The following is a 21,152-nucleotide window of genomic DNA, read 5'->3' as shown; positions in this document are numbered from 1 at the left end:
TTATTGTTTCCAAATTGAATTAAATTCGTGTAGCTTGCCGTACAAAACAAAAAATTCTGTAAATATTATCCTGCTTCTTGGTTGACCTTCAGTGAATCTCCAGTATCTTTGGGCAGAATGCTAGTTGTTCCAGGAAAAAACACTGTTAAAAATATTGTCTAAAATACGTCATGTTATACGTCAGTGTTTTTTTTTTACGTCTCTTTAGATTTCCTGCGTACATTACTGTTCTCAAGGGTGATTCTTTTTTTAATAAATTTGCTCAGCTGTTGCGCTTTACTGCTTCTGGTTGCTCTTTAAATTCTTATCAGAGCTCTACTTGTTTATATAATACTTAACAAAAATCTATTTTTACTTATGGTTACAGATAATCCTCACTAACATAAACTTCTTTCTTCTTTATGTGCCCTATTCGATTTCTTAAGTGGTTCGAACTCTTCTAATAAGATCAGACGATCGATGTTGGATAAGTATAAATTTTACCTCCTGTTCCCTTAATTTTATCTTTTAAAATCATCAACAGAAGATGATACTTTTCATATTACATGGTCATGAATATATGTAACCTAGTAATTTTAGAGATTATTTCTATTTTACTAGGTTAGCTATCCATCCATCTAGTAACAGGTGTCGTGGAAAATATTTTTCTCTTTTTAAGTTACATATTATTAAAGAAACATAAAAAAAATCCCTGCTTTTAATATTTACGGAAATGCGATTACAAGAGTTAATATTTTTTTAAAAAACTACAACTAGTTTTATCTAATTGCTATAATTGCGCCAGTTTTCAAGCATATTTTCTTGGATTATGTAATTTTGTCACACTTGACACTATTTCCTTGGCAAAATTGTTTACATATATATGATTATGATTGTATTTGTATGTACACATAAGTATATACGTATATAAAATTGTACATATATGTACATATATACTTGTTCCTTAAAACTTCGAAATTTTATTGAGTTTTAGCTTCATACAGGTTCATTATAATTAGGAGGTTCATGGGAGGCGCTCTCGCCTCAATTTCATAAAAAGAATTTTGTCCCAAAGCGATAAGTATTTATGTGAGTAATCTGAAAAGTGAAACTAAAATAGACAGTTCAAGATATTAACATTTCCGATCAAATAATTATCTTGAAACTTGTAATTTTAGTAACATGTGTAGGGAGTAAAACCGTGCAACACACAAGAATAGCACATTAGATAAAATCCCAAGAATCACCACCTCCGGAACCTGATAAAATGATAAAGAAAAAAAATCAAATTAGTTTATACTTGTAGATGAGGTCAACAGAATGCATAGGATTTCAGAATATTTTTGTGAAACTTTAAATTTAAAAATTTTATGAATCTTAAATTGAGAAATATTACACAATACTTTTTTGAAGAAAACATCAATAAATTTTAGGCCTAGAATTTATTTTATTTTTTGGTTAAACTTCTGGGCAATCAGCCAATAGCACAGCTGGCAAAAATCTATAAATTTTATGTGCATGGCAGAACTTCTTAGGGAAGGACGGACGGAAATTTTGGCAGTAAAACAAATTTAAATTTGGTGTATTTGACAAAAAAGTAACAAATTTCTTCCCAAAAACAAGAAATATTGTATTTTTGTGTAACAATACTATGATTTCTCGGACACAGAACCATACACAGGGCGTGTTGACGCGCCTTAACTACGGGAAAAAATTAAATAAGTTTCAAAATTTGCATTATAAAAAAAATGTTAGACTCAAACCTCTCGAATGGAAGTTAGCGAAAGTCGTGACAATGTTCGCCATAGATTTTTTTAATTTAAACAATTATAATATGAATTAAGTATTTGCACATGAAGACAGAAGCAATAACCCGAAGGGGCCGTTTAAGTGAGTGACTTGTGAATGAGGCAGTCGGTCGTGTATGCTAATGAGAGCACCAACACACTGGTGGTAAAACCTTTATCGTTTGGACGCCCAGACAGGATATTGAAGTTAATGCGTGAGGAAGGCCAGAAGCTAGACAATATATATCTATTCTACATACACAAACATTGAGATTAAGTGCAGCAATTGGGTAGTTGCTATGCGACCTTATGAAGTTGGATGGGCTTGCTAGACAGCGTTCTTCGCTGATAAATTCAGCTACTGAATACGCCTTGGTAAAAACAATGTACACTAGCACTCGGAAGCTTCCCCTTTTTTGTGAGTTGTTTTACGTCAAGCCGTTTCCTAGGTTACGCCTTCCTTTAAATCCACTAATTATGTGTTTCTCACCTCCCGCTTTTATTTTAAATTCGGACAAGTGTTATATTGGTTTTATTAACGCATGAATTTAATTGACAAAATTAATACCGCGATCGTGCAGATTTTCAATTTGAGATTTAACCTAACCTAACCGAAAAAAGTGGTTTTTAAAATTTAATATTAGCATGAGAGTGAACAGCATAACATTAAATCATATAAAAATTCAACCCAAAGATGGTGATATTTCGAATCCGTGCCACCCTTGATCAGATAATCAATTTTGGGGCAAAATCAGCGAAAGTGCCTCTTTACAGAACAATTTTTTGATTTTTTTTTGTGTGTGATTTTCTCAAAAATGCTTCTAGGATTTTTTTTAAACTTGGCATGTTTCTTGTTGTTGCAGATTATAACATTTATGTGAAACAATGGGACAAGTTACTACAAAATAGTAAAACTTGATATGTCGGCGTTTCGAACAGCTAAGATGTCTTTAATGGTGTTTCCTCTACACGTCAAATCGTATCAGTTCTAGTAAAAGGTCAGTTTTAATAATTTAGTAATAACAGATCGTACTCGCCATTTGAAAGAAGGTGGTTTTATTTCTCATTTACGACGAGGAATTAGATTCTCAACCGTTTTCAAGTTAGCTAACATTTTCTAATATTTCTTATGGCATTTTTTCCCCATAAAAATAGTTATAAATTCTAGAAGGGTAAGAGTTATAGAAAATTTAATTAAACAAATTAAAAGAACGTAAAATTTCCCATTAGATGATGTAATTGTCAGATTTTATAAGAGAGAATATCAGTTGAGAGCTGACAATAAAACGGACTCCATTTTCATAGTTCGAAATAACTTCATCTCGCAAATTTTCGTTTTTATTTTATTTTTCTTTCATATTTGCAAAAGATTTTTTATCTACTTACAACCCCTTTGACGTTAATGTTTTGTATTTTAGATGTAAAGGATCACTTGTTATAGCCATCCCTTGAAATATAAGGCAAGAGTACATGGATTTGATGTGCTTATTGCGAGGATGATAGAATATGAGTTGAAGTTGTTTCAAATTTTGAAAATTATTATTTTATAATTTTAAGCTCTTAAATAATTCGCTCGCCTCCATTTCAGTGTACTCCTTTTACAAGAACGCAATACTTTCCTTTTACGCGAAGCGTAGGGCAGTTAAGATGTTGAGGTTACGTACTAATAAGTTATTTTATTCACTGATTAATTCAAATTAATACTTAGTGGGCAATTTTAATAATTTAACTCCATAAAAAACAAGTAATTGGCTTTCTCCATTAGCTAACTTCAAATTTGGTGCCTTTCTTTCTAACCGCGAACATTTGATCACTTTTTAGTTTTGGTAAAGCTGGTGGATAACCAGTTTCACAAGGTTACCAAACTAATGAACTTTTTATGGTTATGTTAGCCGGTTACAAAAAAAAGAAAAGAGGAAAATAGAAAAGTAAAAAGATAAACTAAACTTATCAGGGAAGGGATTAGCTAAGTGATTATCGTAAACTTGATACGAACGCGGAGATCCTGGATTCGAATCCAGTTGCAGGTTTTCAGATTTTATATTCCTAGGAGCTTCTTACTGCTTACTGTACGGTGATAGGCAGTGTTTTTTGCAACGAGTGAACACTATCCTGAGGCCGACCGTGCACTGAAAATAGCTGGGAGCGCCACCAATAACCTCAAATGTTGACGCGCCTTAAATAAAAAAAAAAAAAAAAACACCACATTTAGTAGAAACTTGTTCTTTATTCTGGCACACGCCGACCCTTAAGAGTTCATTAAACAGGTGAAGATTTCATTAAATTCATTTAGAAACAGTTCATTTTTTCGGGGAAATGAGGTGGTGTACGGATGTTAAGCTTTACACTAAACTGGGACTTCATTAATAGCATGTTAACCACTTGATCAAAATACTGTTTTAGAAGAGTATTATTGGTCGATCGGAAGAGTTTTCAGCTGTGATTTTCCCTTTATAACAAAAACAATGTTTCACTCTTTACGTAGTCTGAACATTTTCATTCCGAAGATGATGGTTTAGTGAAACTCTTCAGGATCATGATCTTGTGCATTTTGTTTATTAAATTAGTACCTATAAAATTTGTAATCCACTTGACTCCAAAAAAAAAGAAGAGTCATCTGCGTAAAAATTTCATATTTAGCGGCTTTTTTTTTCTTTACACATAATCACCGAAATAATAGTTTTTAGAAAATTTTCTCTCTTGCTTGTTACATGAGAAATAAGGGTCGGTAAACTTTGTTCCATCTGGGTTAACCTCTTGGGTTACCTAAACTCAGAATCGAAATTCTGGAAGGGCCAATTTCTAAAATGATTTCTTTCATTTATTCCAGACTTGTTAAAAAGCCATTCTAGCCGATTACTTGAATCTTAACACGCTAGCTAATTATAAAAGGGACTAGTATATTACGATTTTTTTTTGTTTTTTTAGAAAGTAAAATTGAGGAATTGTGAGGGAAGTTAACAGAATGTGTCCAAGTAGTTGTTACTTTTACAGAATTAAGTAAAGCGTGGTTAATTCTTTGTGTTTGTGTTAGGTGGCCATAAGTATTACATAAACGATAGGAACTCTTGAATAACTTTTTATTTAAAAACAAAAAAATGTTCTGATTAGGATATTATAGTTTTTATACTATTTATTCTCACATACGGAACGAAAATATATTTCGGTTTCTCCCGAGACTGAAAAAAAAAATTGTTATTAGGAATTATATTTGAGGTTCTGGGTGTCCAGCATAGTTTCCGAACGAAAAAATGAATAGATTTTATATTTGGTATTGAGCTGGAGGATGCAAAAATAAAATTTAAGTTAAAATTGGCCAGTTGGAATGGCCGTTTATTCTGATTGTATCGAATATAAATCCGATTTTCTTGAAATTTCTGAGTACATAGTAGCTGTACTTAACATAATTAATTCATTTTATGTGATTTTTGAAAAAAAAGGGAGATGTCAATAAATGCAACCTTTTTTTTTCCTGTTTCCTACGATTCGCTAAATTAATTATTTAAAACAAATTGTAGAAGACTGATTTTGGGAAACGGGGGATCTTCTTGGGAGAATCCAGGCCTTCACGTTTCCTTCAGCTACTAGTACAAAAATTGATACTTATAACTTTGTAAGATTGAAGTATGAGTGAATCGTGTAAAATTTTCTGACAATTTTGCTATTACTTTGAAAAAAAAATTGTCACTGTTGCAACGCCCTTAAACTAAAGCGCAAGGCGACATAGAAACAGCAACAATGCAGAAATTTCCTAACTAATCGATTACGTTTACTGAGAGAAGAGTAAGATCATACATTTACAGCTGGGTAGCTGCAAATAGGCGAACTTAGAACAAGATTCTACCTATTGGCTAATTAAGGTAGTTCACAAAAAAAAAATTTTTTTAAAGGTCAGTGTCGCGTGCTCCTCATGCGCTTTATAAACAAGTCTCATCCCTTAAAATTTACATGATTTTGTTTGTTTACTATTTCAAAATAAAGACATTTCCATCTAAATAATTTATTTTTAACTCTGTAAAAATAAATTGTAATGTTGACAAAAAACATAGTTTAAATAAGGAAAACTTACGAGCGTATGAGGTGATCCGACATAGAAACGCTGAATGCAGCACGCATAGACTGGAGGACTGAGGTGTATACCCCACAAGCGGAGCTAGAGTACTGATCGATTCGAACCGCCAAGGCACTCCTACCAAGAGCTCTGGCAACATTACTTCTACCCCACCTCACCAACTTTGCAGCAATCTTTCCCTTCGTCCATACGCGCCTATCTCGCCTTATGACTGCGCTAAGCAGGAGTAATCCTGTTACCAAAAATGTAACTAAATGTGCTCCGAAGATGACCTTAGTCCCTAAAACGAAAGCTTAAAAAAGTATATATATACTGAAATTTGCAATTACCTTTCTTTTGGTTAATAATTTATTTAATGTAATCACTTCATTTTTAACATAATAATATATTTTAAATTACGCTTTTATAATTTAAGTTAGTTAAAAGTTGGAAATTCTGATAGTTGGACAGAATAATGGGACCGTCAGGTGATGAACAAATCCTCTAGCCTCACGATTGGAAGAAAAAATATTTATATTGTTTCTTAGGATATACATGGACTAAGTTTTCAAAAAAAAAAAAATGTAAGTTTAAATTCTGTAGAGGTGTACTGCTGCCCGAAGATAGTCAAAAGTTAGATACGTTATGGTGCCTGAAATGTGATTATATTCAAGTATTGGATACTGCTGGATGATTGAACTGGAGTGCTGGATCTAATGTGTGAAATGAACTGAGCAAAAGTCTTAAGAGAAATCTTTCATGGGCTGCAGAACCAAAGAAGATGTAGTGAGGTCCTTCTATTCGTAAAATTAATAAATTGGTTGAACTTTCACATCTTTACTACAATTCCGAGATGTTATCTTTCAAGCACAATTCAACACTCCCCAAAATGCCCCAAATGAATCTTCCCAGAAAAATTATCCAATTAAAAAAATGTTTATCTAAATATACTAAAAATTTCGGAGTTATTTTCCAAAAAAAGGAAGTCTCAGAAAGTGAAATCCAATTAGTAATTTAGTATTCTCGGTCCTTTTGATATTTTGTACGATCTCGGAATTTTAATTAAAACATTTAATCTTCTCTTTGTAAAGTAATACGCACAGAGTTGTACATTATACTGAAATGATATTTTTGAGAAAAGAATGATCAACCTCTCTCCTAAGAATCCCATTAACCGAATGGTCTTGGAAAATGTTTTCCAAAAATAAAGTATGCCATTACTAGTGTAATAAAGATAAAAGAAAACCGTTGGAGCAATCTGAGAGAAATCAGAATAATCTCCTCATTACGCAGGTACTTCTGGCTGTAGAAGTTTCATCCAACTCGAAATGCTGGCCACATATTCAATCCTCCAATACACCTCCTCTTCTTCATCCCGCTGAGTGCAAAGAAAAAGTTAAAGTATCACAAGGAATTATGGGATTACTTCCTTAAAAAAAAAGGTACCTAACCACTCTAATTACTAATTGATCCCGAATTTGGACAGAACTCACGAATAGCCGCCAGCACGATGCTGCTATCTTGAGAATAATTATTATTGCCACACTTGGATATATTTTCGTGTGCGTGGTTTTTAAATTGCAAGTATACGTCCTGTTTTGTCGCTTCCTTATCAGTCGTACATTGGATGGAAATTGACGTCACATTCCGTTATTTCATACTTAGCTTAAGGACTTACCTCGCATAGAGCTATGTCTCCTAATTGGTGGGTGTATGATTCAGCCAAATGTATCTCAATAGCTCAACATCCTCAGGAGGTGCCGAGGAATAAGAACGATTGGGACAGAGGGTTCCCTTCTACAATCCGCGTTTTCAGTTCACACAAAATTCTTATTCTAAAAAAAAAAGGCTCCTTAGATCCATCATTCTACGGCCAGTTTTGCCGATCCATCAATAAAATTCTTAACAAAACCATTTTAAGTCTTAAACAGTACATAAGAGCTCTACTTCCTTCAAAGCAAAACGTCTTTCTCCAGTGCTCCATTTGTAGAGGCATCAAGGTTCATGAAGAAAAACTAATTCTAGTTATAGTGGAGATATTTATTTGTATTTTTAAGCTACATAATTTATAAAGATATTGTAATTTCTTTTATCTTTTTTAAATTTTCTCATAGGCTTCCAGTCAGACAGATTTCTTTTATTCACGTTACTTGTTATTCTTATGGTTTCTTTCAACTACTGTTAAAATTACAACAGAAAATAAGTCTTATCGAATTTAATGAAAATTATTATTACATGTTGTATTTTTTTTATTGGTCCATAGACTAAATAATGTTGAATGCAACACGATATCTTTCATTTTAAAAAGATTAACACAACCTCTTCTATTTTCGAGTAAACATGTTGAACCTATGAATCTAAACAGATCTAATCATAAACTCATATTACAATATCTGATAATAAATTATAGTGAAGAGGTTTTTTGCAATACTCAAATTATTTATTTTATTATTTTTTTTAATACACCAGTTTTGAACTGTTAGATCACAGCAATTGTAACATCAATTGACAAATTACAACATTAAGTATAAACAATTTCGATTCTCAACTATTTTTTTTCTGTTGCTATACAACATTCTAAGTTTTTCATTTAATTTTACATACAAGTGAGTATATTTGAGAGATTTCTAAACATATAAGAAATATATAACTTTATAACACATTAAGGAGACCCACACACTAAACAATAATGGAACTATACAATGTTACTTTATGCTATTTCCTTCTACACGTTATTAATTATTATTTTCAATAATTTCATAGAAATGTTCAACTAATCACAAAATCTTTATCGTCTTTTTTTTCTCTAAAACAAATTAACAAATACTACTTTATTATCTTTAAACAAAACGCACATTCTTTGATAACAATTACAACAAATAATACTTTATTAAATTATTTTATTTATTTTTTAACTCGTAAAGTTGGCAGAGCAGCAGATCTTATTACATGAAAGAGCACCTGAGATTTTTATTTATTTATTTGAGATCTTCGGCTCTGTTGGTCTAAATTTAAAATGTCCCACAAGAGTACTGGACTTTTTAAACATACAGGCTGTTTTTTGAGAATGTGAAAGACACATCTATGGCCTAAGTTCAGTCTACTTTCTATTGAACGGATTTAATCTAGTTATGCCATTCAAAGCGTTTCATGCCGATTTTTAAGCTTAGGCGATACTTTTGCAAACAATTTCCTCGCCGTGGGCGATTGCCCAAAACCCAAATTAAGTGTAATACTGTAATAACATTAGGAAAGATTCCTCGAGATTTTATCCATCTCATTGTGGCCTTAATAATTGTCACGAAATTACTTAATGATATATGCAATGTCTCGTAACATTAAAAATTAACAAAATAAAAATAGTTTGACTAAAAAAAAAAGGAAAGGAAATTGTATACTCTCTTATGGTATCTTGCCTCACATCAGTCCACATAATCGATTAATAAATCTAGAATCAGTTTAGATTCAATATACATTAAATTTGATCCGAATCTTAAACTTAAAATCTGAATGTGCTGCATGTATTGTGCTCAGTAATATCTTCGGAAGTCAGTTTTAAGAGAATATTTAAGCAATCACAGAGAAATTATTCACCAAACGAACAATTAACTAAACATTTCATAATGAGTGTGAGTGTGTGAGAAAAACCTTAATGAAAAGAATTAAAATATTCATACTTTTTTGTAACTAGCTACAAATGGACGGAAAGGGATTAGTAAAAAACAATTTCTATAAGTTAAATGAAAGTTAAAATATACCTAAGGTCGATTCCTAAATTTGGTTTACACAAATTGGAAAATGACTTTTTATGCTTTCAATCTTACTGTATTTAATAAGTGTTGCATTTTTTATAACTTCTATAAGCAATTGGAATTAAGTAGTTTGTGAATTCTATAATGCATTTTTATTTGTATTTCTTATTAACATAAATATGATATAGTTAGCGTGAAATTGATTTTGAGAAAAATTAAAGTTCTCTCTCTTTTTGGCCAAAAAGACTTAAAATAATAGAAGCCAAGTTGTTAGCATGGTCTTAAGCGTATGAAACAGGAAGAATTTTTTTCTACATAAAAAAATGTTTTTTGAAACCTTCTTTATACTTAGGAACAGGTTGTTTACGGTTTAAAAAAAATAAAAAACACCTCCTACAACTTGCTCAGGGTGGTCATTCATCCACCCGTCCCGTTTATTGGCGTGAATTTCCTGATTTTAAAGAAGTTCAGTGTCAACCCCGAAATCGTTGTAAATAAGGTACCATTTAATTTAACTTGTTCAGAATTAAGAAATATTGCAATAAATAAATTTTCATCAATTATAGATTAACAAAAATCTAAATCTTTTAATATGGATTTGAATTTTTTTTTCCTTTTTGCGAGTCGACAACTTGGTTATTAGCGCATCTTTAATGTAGAGTTATAAGTTTTAAGTTTAAGAAAAGTGGACAGTGCTTCAAGTGAATTTTAAGTTTGATGAAAAACATCTTGGAGCAAAGAAAAACAAAATCTATCCAACAATGGATAAATAAGTAAAAACTGGACTTATGATCAGAAAAAAAAGTTGATAACCTCGAATTTCGACATTTTTACCCATCCTTGTGCCACGCCTCTCTGATTTCAAAAGAAAACCACCCGCTACTGGCCAAATTCCAGCAAAAGTATAATGTATGCTTGAATCCAGCCAAACACAAACTGCGGAAAAAAAAATTGTCTTTATGGTGTTTGACTGATTTAAATTCGAAGTCCTTCAGAAAATTAATAAGTTAATGTTTATATAAAATTGGGAAAAATTGAAGTAAGATTAAAAAACAGAAACTTAAATTTATTTGACGTTTCCTCCTACAATGTCCGTTTCATTGTACTTCATGGAAATCAGAAGTTCTACCAAATAGAAATAACTACCTCCAAAAGTGCTTCGCCCAGATTTTTGGGTATTCCGTCTTTTTCGTTCAAGAAATTATACATTATATTGCCGTAAATTGTGGAACCCCAATGCGGAAAAAAGAGAAAAGTAAGAAAAAAAAAAAAAAGAACATGAACAAGTTCTGAGGGAATTAGTGTATTAATTAGAACATATCTGTTTCAATGCATCGCTCCACATCTTCATAAATATATATATATTATTTTCTAAAATGTAAGTAATCTATTTCTGTTTAAAGTCAAATTTATATATACATATTACAACTTCTATAAGAGTAATTATGTAATTGAATTATCACAAAGAATATGATAACTATTTTATTATAATTTATTTCTATGTACAATAATAAAGATAGTAAGTTTTATGCTTCAACTACCATTTAGTAACTCAAATAATAAATTATTATTATTATTTTGTGCTAATATTATTGCTGTTAATTAAATTAAGTTTGGCACAGAATTATTTTCAAAGGAGTGAACAAAACTGAATATTTACATCTATTTCAATAAAAAAAAGTAGCAGTAAAGCGAAAGAATTAATTATAGTAATTAGTGAACAAATTAAAGAGAATTAATTTGACTACGTTTCTAGGTAGAATTTGAGACTTAAAGAAATATGATAAATTTAACATCAAGAATGGCTTTAACTATACATGAAATGTATTTAGGTTTATAAAATCGCAATATTGTTAATAATTTGTTTTATAATTAAGGCCTAGGAATTGAATTCTAGGGTATTTCTAAAGCCAACAGGTTTTTTACCAAGTATTCCATAAAAATCTTGTATGTACAATTTTATTTAAGATCTGATCAGAATATAGATTTACTTCAGAATTTTTGTTACCAATTTAGTTTAACCGAATAACTTGGTACTTATTCAGTTTAATATTAATTTAATAAAATATTAAATTAAATTAATAACTCTCAGGAATACCCAGCAGACTGACACGATGGACATGAAATGTTGGCTGCAAGCTACCCATTTCTGATTAAATTTTATACATTCTACTAATGGATTACATTTATGTTAGACGATCAAACCTTATACGCCTGTCTTCCTTGACAGTTTTAATTCCTCAATAATTGGATTAGATTCAGTAATTATAATATAATACGCATGATTTTGTACTGTACAAACTCCCACTCAAAACTCTGTGGAATGTATCAGAATAAAGCAATAAATAAAAAATAAAAATTCATAATAAAACGAAGTCTGACCAAATTTCTTTATAGTTTTTAATTTTAAAACTCTTTGTTAATTGATTTTTTTTTTTTAAATCACCGCAAGAGAAAATACATATATGTTATGTATTGATGGTTGATACGAATAAAAATGAGTATATACTCGCTGCTGAATTTACTACGCGTATTACTTTAGATAAAAAAAGAGGCATAGCAGGGAGCTTCATTTAAAACCTTGGGTTAAATATTCATTAGGAATAAAAACTAGGAAAAAAGTTTAGGATCCACATTGATTCTTCTGAATAATAAAATTTTTACAGATATCTACGATAATATAAGACTTGAGATCCAATCTAAGATTAATAGAAAATACTAACGTATAATAGATGTTCTATGACTTGAATGGTATAAAAAAATGTCTGTAATATACTAAAAATCTTTCCTTCTTTAAACATTATTAAGAATGTATTATAGGTAGTAGAGTAGGTTCTTTTTCTTCTATGTGAATATCCTGGAGAGCAGGCAGTCTGATATCTACTTCGCACAGCTGCTTCTAGGAGTAAGCCAACAGTAATTGTATGGTCCCATAGCCGGAATTCCGGTAATTCTTAAGCACACACACTGAGACAAGGTCATCAAAACAGAGAGTATTGATAAAATAAGGACATGTGGTTCTAAGGAGAAAAATATTCCAGATTACTGCTATCCACTCTTTCCAATACTACTTTAGCCCAACCCAAGGCGACATAATATGATTCGTGCTGAAGGATGAATTGCTCAGTATCGGAAACGGAGCCTTCGACTAAAAACCGGCCAGCCTCTTGGAGTAAGTACCTTTTCCAAGATGACGCTGGCTTGAGAGGATTTGATTTGTGATCCTAAGCGATTATGGTTAAGAAGATGTGGAGGAGTGTACCACTCATAGAACACTCCCGATTTTTTCAATTGGTGCCAATTTGGAATGATCTGAACTGTGTATTTATTCATTTCTATTCCTGTCAACCATAATTAGTAATCCAACTCTATTAGACACAATCTATTAGATAAGTTTCTATAAAAAATTCTGTTAGCTGAATTTAAAAAAAAAAAATATTCTGAAAATTATAAAGCTAAAAATAAAAAAATAATTCTGAATTATTAGTTTTTATAAAACGATATGTGCAGTTTTACATTCAATTCTGATGCCACAATGCATCATTAACTCCTTACCAAAAAATTGTAGTTTAACTAAATGGTTTAAACATTGAATTTGAATTCATTTATACATTCAACCTTTTTATATTAATTGCGTAATGAAAGGAAAACTGAATTATTATTCTTCAATTAGAAAGAATAAACCTAAATTGTTTTTTTTGTCATCAATTCTTGTCATCAAAAATATTAAATTGTTTATCAAGAGGAGAATGAATAATTTGTTTTAAAAAAATCATGAAGGGAAAATTTTGGATAAAATATTAAAAATCTATAAGTTAAAAGAGTACTTAATTACTACAATTTGAATGTAAGGAACCAAAATTAAACATGTAATTCTAAAATTTTAAAATTATAAATTCATTACTGAAAATAGTAGAATCTTCCCCAAAAATAAATAAATTTGAGAATAGTTTTTTGAATTAACTGATTGGCGCTCTTTTCTTTAAGCATAAGTAAATTACCTCCTTGCTAATGTAACAGCTTCTTCCTAACTTTGCTTACATAATACATATTATTAGTTTGACTTTACTCATTGGTCGCTACACATGCTAAAGTTGTGAGATGGTGGTATGCCATGCAAATTGCTCGGATATTTTATTATTACTACTTTTTTCAGCGAATATCGTCCATTCATAAATACTAAACTATTCATAAGTAGTTTTTACATTATTATTATTATGCAATGGACGAAAGACACATACTATGAAGTAAAGCAAGAAAAATAAAACTGAACAAATAGATGGAAAAATTATCAATATAATTTCAATTATCGGAGCAAAATTTGTTGATATTTTAATTTTTTCTTCATGAAATATACAACCCTGTACATATATAGTTTCTGGATGTTTTAAAACGATACCTCGCTGGGACAATAAATATTTACAGTAATTGTCCCATTTATTAAGCAATTAATTTTATTATCAATGGTTTCAATTTATTTATTAATTATTTTGTTAGGCCTTTACTATTTTGTGCAATTTTAGCTAATGTTTTATTTTTAAGTACATAAATTGCACGATTTGAAGTTAAAAATAATAAATAAATAAATTGCCTGTTTTCTAAATAACTCATTTGAATTTGTTTCGTTCTAAACAAGTATGTATAAGAAAATAACAAGAAAGGAGTTAAATTAAAAAGAAAAAAACCTGCCGATCTGTTGAAAATGTGGTTAGGTCCGAATTGCTGGTTAATATAATTTTATACGTTGAAGCAGGCATATCAAGCAAATTTTTATCGTTGATTCCATTCGTTGTATCACGATGATTTTTATATCCCTGACCGATTTGTGATGGATGTAAGTTCGTCCGGGCAGGAATACAAAAATCATCGTTATACAGTGGATAAAAACTTGCTCAATTGGACAATAATTAATTGAATGTTTTTTCCCATTATTTTTAAACATTCTTTCAATAAAGATGAAAGGAAGCGCTTAAAACAATAATTGTTCTTTTTCGATATTATATTTCTACCGTAATAAAATTTAATACCCTGTAGGAAAGCAATATTTTTTATATATTAAAGGTTTATTTTTCCATTTAAATAGATTTAAAGGAATATTTCATTTTTTGATATAACAAACAATTATAAAGGGTGTACTAAATAAAAGGCTTCTGGAATCACTAGCGTGTAATCTATTAAATTTATTTTGACTTTCTCTTACTGCAGTCAAGAGGCATTTTGGAATTTATTGTTTTCTCCGGAAATAAGTTTTTTTTGAGGATCCCCAAGTACGAAACAGTGGCTATAGAAGTTGATCAGTAGATAAGATTAGCATTAAACATGAATGGAAAATCGAAGCGGGTTCAAATTTTTAATTTCATTACGGTGCTGCCCGGGGACTTTTACATTTTAAGAAAACAGATTGATTGGAAAGACAACCTTCTTAACAATTTTTTTTGCGATTTTCTTAAAACTTTGTAAGTGCACTACATACATATAAATCCATTTTTTAAAATATATGTTTAGGAATATATTTCGGGAACAATAAAATTAGAGTTGTTCTGGACTGTACCACTTTTTTTAATCAACCAAGTCAACTTCGTCATAACTTTATCGGCAATTCGACCACTTCCTTAGCCCTGCAGAAGCCGTATATACATTAGTTCACATCCATTCCGTCACCGTACAGTATGAAGTGAGGCAATCCACCGTAATATTCCTGTGAAATGCGTTTTCTGTAATCATATTCAGTGGCTAATCTGATAGATGCTGAAGCTGCGCACTGCCTCGGCAGGTCAGATGATAGCCTACTCTTAAGTTGCTACACAGGGACTCCCAATGTTTACCACTGGAAATCGATCTTAGATTTTTCGCACGCATTTTCTTCGTGCCATCATTGGCAATATGTTTTGTGGTATTGATACGAGGCTACATTGAGGTGACATTTGAGTAAAACTGTTCTTTTTAGTCACAGGTTTTTAAAAGATAAGTTTTCTTTCTAAAGATTTATCACTTGTTTTTTCCCCTATAATATATTTTCCAGTATAATGTATGTTTTTTTTTTTTTGTTTAATTTCTCTTACTTTTTTTTGACGTTTTCTGTGTTTCTTGAAGAAAGTTGTCAAAGGTTTTAGAGTTCCTCTAAGGAAAGAAAGTCTTCACGCTCATGTCCCAATCAATAGAATCGTGTAATGAGAACTAACATTTAAAAAATGTTCAATGTTTGAACAGAATGTAGGTTTGAACTTTGATAATTGCAGCAAGAGAAAGTCTTTATTATTATTTAATATAATTTATACTGACTCGCAGGATAAATTGTATACTGTTTTGAGAAGATACAAAACAAAACTAAGCTGGGTTTGTGTACCCATTGTTTTAATAGCAAAGTATATAGGGTGGGACAAAAATCATTACAAGGAAAATATGAATTCACCCACACATATTGTTCTTACATAAATTATATATATATATACTTTTTTCTGAAGATAATTTCCAAAAATATCACAGACCACAACGTTACGTGCAAAGAATTCCACTGGTTATTTTGTTTGTTTGTGTTCTTTTTTTCACTCACTTCATGACGTAAATAAATTAAAATTGAAACAAAAAATAATGCGAAAAAAGTTGTTTTTTCTTACAAATGTATAAAAAAAAAAAATTACAAAAATAAAAAAAAGATGTAATAGTACATTATTAAAAATAGATTTGATATACCAACGTAAAAATGTTTTTAAAAAAATAGTCTTTCAACTAGAAATCATGCTTGAGATTTTATCCGTTTTTTTGGCACGTTCTTTTCTTTATTCTGACTGGAGTACTGATATTTGTTCATCTTGAGTTTACTTCAACACGTCAGTATCTAAAGAACGCTACCTGTGACTTCGAGACGTGGAGTTTTATTACCTCGTTAGCTTGCCAATGCAGAGAAGGAATTCTGACCTTTATGATAGTCATCTATGGAGCCCCATGACCTGCGATATATGCACATCTTCTAGACAGTACGAAAGTGGAGCTAAGGGAGATTTCTAGAATCATCACCTAGGGTGGATGAAAGTCCGTTTCACCACTTCGCAAACGATTCTTCAAGTTTTGGTCCTGCACCAGGAAGCGGAGTTCTTGTTCATTTTGGGCCAAGCGATCTGAATCAAGCAATTGATGTGAATTGTTGGCGGAATACCGAGTTTTGAGACAATTAGGACCTTAAGGCCTCAGAAGCCATATACATCAATAAACGACGCGAACTAAAAATCTTTTAAATGAAACCATAAATGGCACTTATCATAGACCTCTTTGGTCCTCTTGGATGGAGTCGCCAAGACGAACTAGTCCGCTTATTCCTCAGCGGTTGGAAAGGACCGGGCCAATCATCGAATGCTCGTTGAATTTTTCTTGGGTCTTATCACCCTGTTAAAGCAACAGGGTGACAGTTAGATACGTTAGATAGTGGGCTTATTAAACTTATATGATATGGCGGGAAAAGAAGCACGCTTTGACAGATTAAATCTCAGATTGCTGTACAACAAATAGTCAGCATGCCTATTACAATTAATTATTCAATAATAAAAATATAACTTATTAATAAAACAACCTTCATTTTTAAAATAAATAATATGTACAAATCATTGCAAATATATCTCACCGGAGAGTTGATAGAATTTTTTTTTTGCCATAATCAAAAAGTATTTTATTTTACATATTCAGAAATTAAATCCTCTTTTTACATCAATGAAACATTAAATATTTTTGTTTACTAAAAAATTGGGTTTTACACTAGTTGATTAAAAAAATATTAACTTATTCGCGATAAAAAGATGTCATGAACAAACAAATTAATTAAACGTTTCAAAGAAAAATGTCAACAGTTTTTTTAAAATAAAAAAGGAGAATCACAAATTGAAAGAAGTTGTATTTTTATGAAAATAAGTCTTTCTTAAAGAGTTTTTTTTAACGTAATATACAACATTAAAGCAGCATTCCAAAAAACAGCAATGGCTCAATGTTTTCTATAAAATCACAGTATTCTGTGCTTTGTAAATGATCGTAAATATATTTAACTACACCATAGGGGAAGTAAGAGTGGAGTAGCCCCTTGTTTAGGTATCTTGAAGAATCTGCTAGGATCCCAGCCTAACAAAACAATCAATACTTTCACTAAGAGTGTGTATATAAGAGGAAGTGTCTCAATGTAGCAACATCAGCCGGTCCAATATCCTAAAGATCAAGCTGAGGAAGTGTATTTAACAAGAGGAAGTAAAGGAATCAAGTTTGAGCAAGTTAAATATATTGAATGAAGGAGATACAATAAAGAGAAAAATAAATCAACGAATGAATAAACCCTTGCTGAGATTTATTTTGATTTTGACAAAAAAACACAGGCCAGCTTTATAAAAAATGAATACCTCCCAACAAAAAACAAAAAATTAAATCAAATCAGATAAAAAAAATTCCCTTTAATTAGAAGAAATTTCAACATTAGTTGTCTGTGAATAACAAAGACAGCTAAATTATTCAAGCACTTACAAAAAAAATTACAAAATCTCTGGGGTCAGTACAGATGACTAGTTCTGGCGAAAAACGATTTTATTGGAAAGCCGAGAAAATCTTAAGGTGGAGGAAAGGAGTTTTAAGTTTTAAGCCTCTTTTAAACAGGACACGCAATAATCTAAACTAAGCAAAGAACAAACTAGTGATTGTTCTGTTTAATGTGAAATTTAATTTTCATTTTTGATGTAAATAGAGGATTTTGTTAAATATAGTTTTATATTATAGTAACATCTGCGAAGTTTTTGACGCACATACAGTTTTCGTAGATATATAGTTTTTCAAAAAAACAATCGTATTCTGATTATTTTCTTATATTTGTTTTTAAATTTTTTCTTTTGAAATATATCAGAATATATATCATCTATATAATGGACATAAAATAACAACACATCTGTTAACAGTTTTATCACAATATTAAAAAATAAATTTTTTCAAAACTTTTTAATTAATTCATTTTTTTTTTTTCATTTTAAAGCACCTCTAAATATTATGTATTTAAAAAAAATAAATATTTTCTAAAACATTTTTATAACAAAAATTAAAATAATAATAAATCAGTAATTCAACATAAATAGTAATTTTTTTTTTCTTCTCTTTATTTTATTTTTTTAATTTAATACAAATATATGTTGAGCGAACTACTAAGGATCTTTTCTACTTAGGTTCAAGTATCTTTTTAAGAATTTATTATACTATTCTTATACAATATTCTTTTATAAGGATTTCATGTTCCTTTATTTCTTTTAGTCATATATGTGCATGTCGTAAGCAAATGGTTATTGTAGTTAAATAGCTTTTCCTAAGTAGTTTCCTTCTTGGTTGACGAAAATCTTAATTTTTCTAATTAGGTGAATAACGTTTAGTTTGCGATTTTGTTGTACTTGTTGCTAATACAATATTCTTCATGCAAAAAATTAGATGCTAACTAAACTTAAAATTAGGTGCGCACTTAATTTGGCCATTTAACAAAAATTTGTTAAAGTTCATGTATCTCGATTCGTTAAAGTTCATGAATTTTGCTTTATCGTACATTGTTTCCCACCCGATGTCAAAGGAGTTAATCGAAGACTCTTTGTTCTTAAATTTCTCTCTGCAATTTTCTTTTACGAACTATCAGGCGCTAGTTTTTTGATCAAAGACTTAAGTTTGGGCAACGTGAGGGAAGCAGTTTTCGGGCGGTTATTAGAAATGATCTGGGCAATCTCTTAGCAGATCCAGTGTAGAAGAGCCGTCGACTGTTCCGGAAGCTAATGATTCATCACTTCAGGGTGGGTCTGAGCCCACTGAAAGACTCTGTGCAGATTTGACAGAAATTGGTGGAACAGCCACGTAGTTCCAATTTTAAAATGATTGGAAACTTCAAAGACGATAGAAAATTAAAGCGCATAAAAGGACTGGGGGAAAAATCGTGCGTCTTTATTAGAAAAATGGGAGGATTATCCTACTTTACCTATCAGGAACGATACAAGCCTCTTTTGGCTGTGGAGCGCGGGGAACAGCCCTGATCACACTTGTGTATTCCCGTTGCAATTATTAAAACAAGGCAGCTATTCACCGAACCGACATCTCATAATAAAACTTGGTTTTTATGCATTTCACAGCCGAGTAGAAAATGATCACATCAAGTCATTTAACAATTGTATATAATAAATTTAAGAATTCTTCTGGGTAAAAACAATTCTCGCTAGGATATGTAGTCTTAAAAAATCTTTTATTACTTAAATCATTATTTATTTAATGACTTACTAAGTCATTCTTAACTCTAAACTCTAACGTACATTTATACAACCGTTTTTGTAACAGTACTTATCAACACTGATATTTCTTTCTGCCGATTTTTACTAATATGAATATGAACGTAAGTGTATAAATGAAAATTTTGAAAATAATTGATGCGGTTGAAAATTTACATTTCCCAGCGAGCATATAATAAAATTGGTCAAAAATAAAACAAGAGTATGTTATGTACGATCAGATTATGCAGATTAATTAGCTGTTTTCCTAAAATAACCATCTGCCTGCGTCATATCTTATATATTTATTTATTTATAAGAATTATAACAGGTATGTTACCATAAATTAGATCAATAAATTACAAATAAAAAATAAAAGTTTCTTTTTTGTAAACTTTCTAATTATTTAATACTCTACATTAATCTAAAACTATAGCCTAACTATTGCATTCTGACCCTCTTTTTATATTTATTTTTTTCAAAGTACGAAGTTTATTTTATTATTTATTTTTTAAAATGTATATTCTCTCACTAAGTCTTTAAACAATTGTCGTCTTTTTCCAGTTTTTCTTCTTTTTTTATACAATTATTTTCAACATATACATATTTTTTAAGTACTTATTTGCTAAAGGATTATTTTTCTTCTGTTTTTTTTAAACATTTTGGATTAAAAAAAGTAAAATAAGCGACAGATGATAAAAATATGTCTTTCTTTTAGTTTAAATAGATCTTAATACTAGAAAGAGAGCAATTGTACGTGTTATTAATAATTAAAATTAGCTACAGAAAAAAGAGACACGAGTAAGGAAGTCTTATTTGGAATAAGTTTCTTTTAATTCGATCTTTTTAAAAACTTCTTTGGGAGCAGGAGAAATATTTAGCCTATGTAATATAAAATACCTAAATAAGATGGGATAATCGTGTAGTTTGTATCATTTATTATCACGAGGAACAAAATTTATGAGTGAAAGATAGAAGGAGAGAACACCGAGGGCAAGAAATTGTCAGAATTTTGCTTTTTTTTTATTGAAGGCATTGGGGGCAAACTTTATACAGCACGCCCAATTTTTATTTCCATCCAGGAAACGAAACAAGACTACATTCTTTCAAACTCTTGTTCCTACATCAAATTCTTTTCCATTCTGTTCGGAACCTTCACTCATGTGCATGGCTGTATCGGTGACTATAACTGTTGCATTTTCTGTAAACAAAAACAATGAAATAATGTAAAAACCTGCTCTGAAAAACCTAAAACTCACTAAAATACCTACACAGGAGTACGGCTGCCCAGGACTATTAAGGAATTCTAAGGTATGAGGAACCTATC

At 30.5% G+C, this 21,152-nt stretch overlaps 2 protein-coding genes across 3 annotated transcripts in view; both read right to left on the bottom strand.

Moving 5' to 3' along the window:
• Nucleotides 1–6,243, bottom strand: part of LOC141456308 (ubiquitin-conjugating enzyme E2Q-like protein 1) — a 45,489-nt gene extending 39,246 nt beyond the window's left edge. Inside the window, exon 1 of the mRNA XM_074132208.1 lies at nucleotides 5,836–6,243. The gene's annotated coding sequence lies outside the window, so the exon portion shown is untranslated. The remainder of the gene's footprint in view (nucleotides 1–5,835) is intronic.
• Nucleotides 6,244–7,842: 1,599 nt separating this feature from the next.
• Nucleotides 7,843–21,152, bottom strand: part of LOC141456295 (sodium/hydrogen exchanger 9B2-like) — a 53,314-nt gene continuing 40,004 nt past the window's right edge. For both annotated transcript variants that reach the window (XM_074132168.1, XM_074132169.1), the window contains one exon: nucleotides 7,843–21,026. In XM_074132168.1, the coding sequence (XP_073988269.1) occupies nucleotides 20,932–21,026 (95 nt within the window). In that variant the 3' untranslated portion in view covers nucleotides 7,843–20,931. The remainder of the gene's footprint in view (nucleotides 21,027–21,152) is intronic.

This window comes from Rhodnius prolixus, unplaced genomic scaffold (assembly GCF_049639745.1).
Source record: "Rhodnius prolixus isolate KJV_2025 unplaced genomic scaffold, Rpr scaffold_4, whole genome shotgun sequence".
In the NCBI taxonomy this organism is placed as follows: domain Eukaryota; kingdom Metazoa; phylum Arthropoda; class Insecta; order Hemiptera; family Reduviidae; genus Rhodnius; species Rhodnius prolixus.
This window is presented reverse-complemented; position numbering and strand designations above follow the sequence as displayed.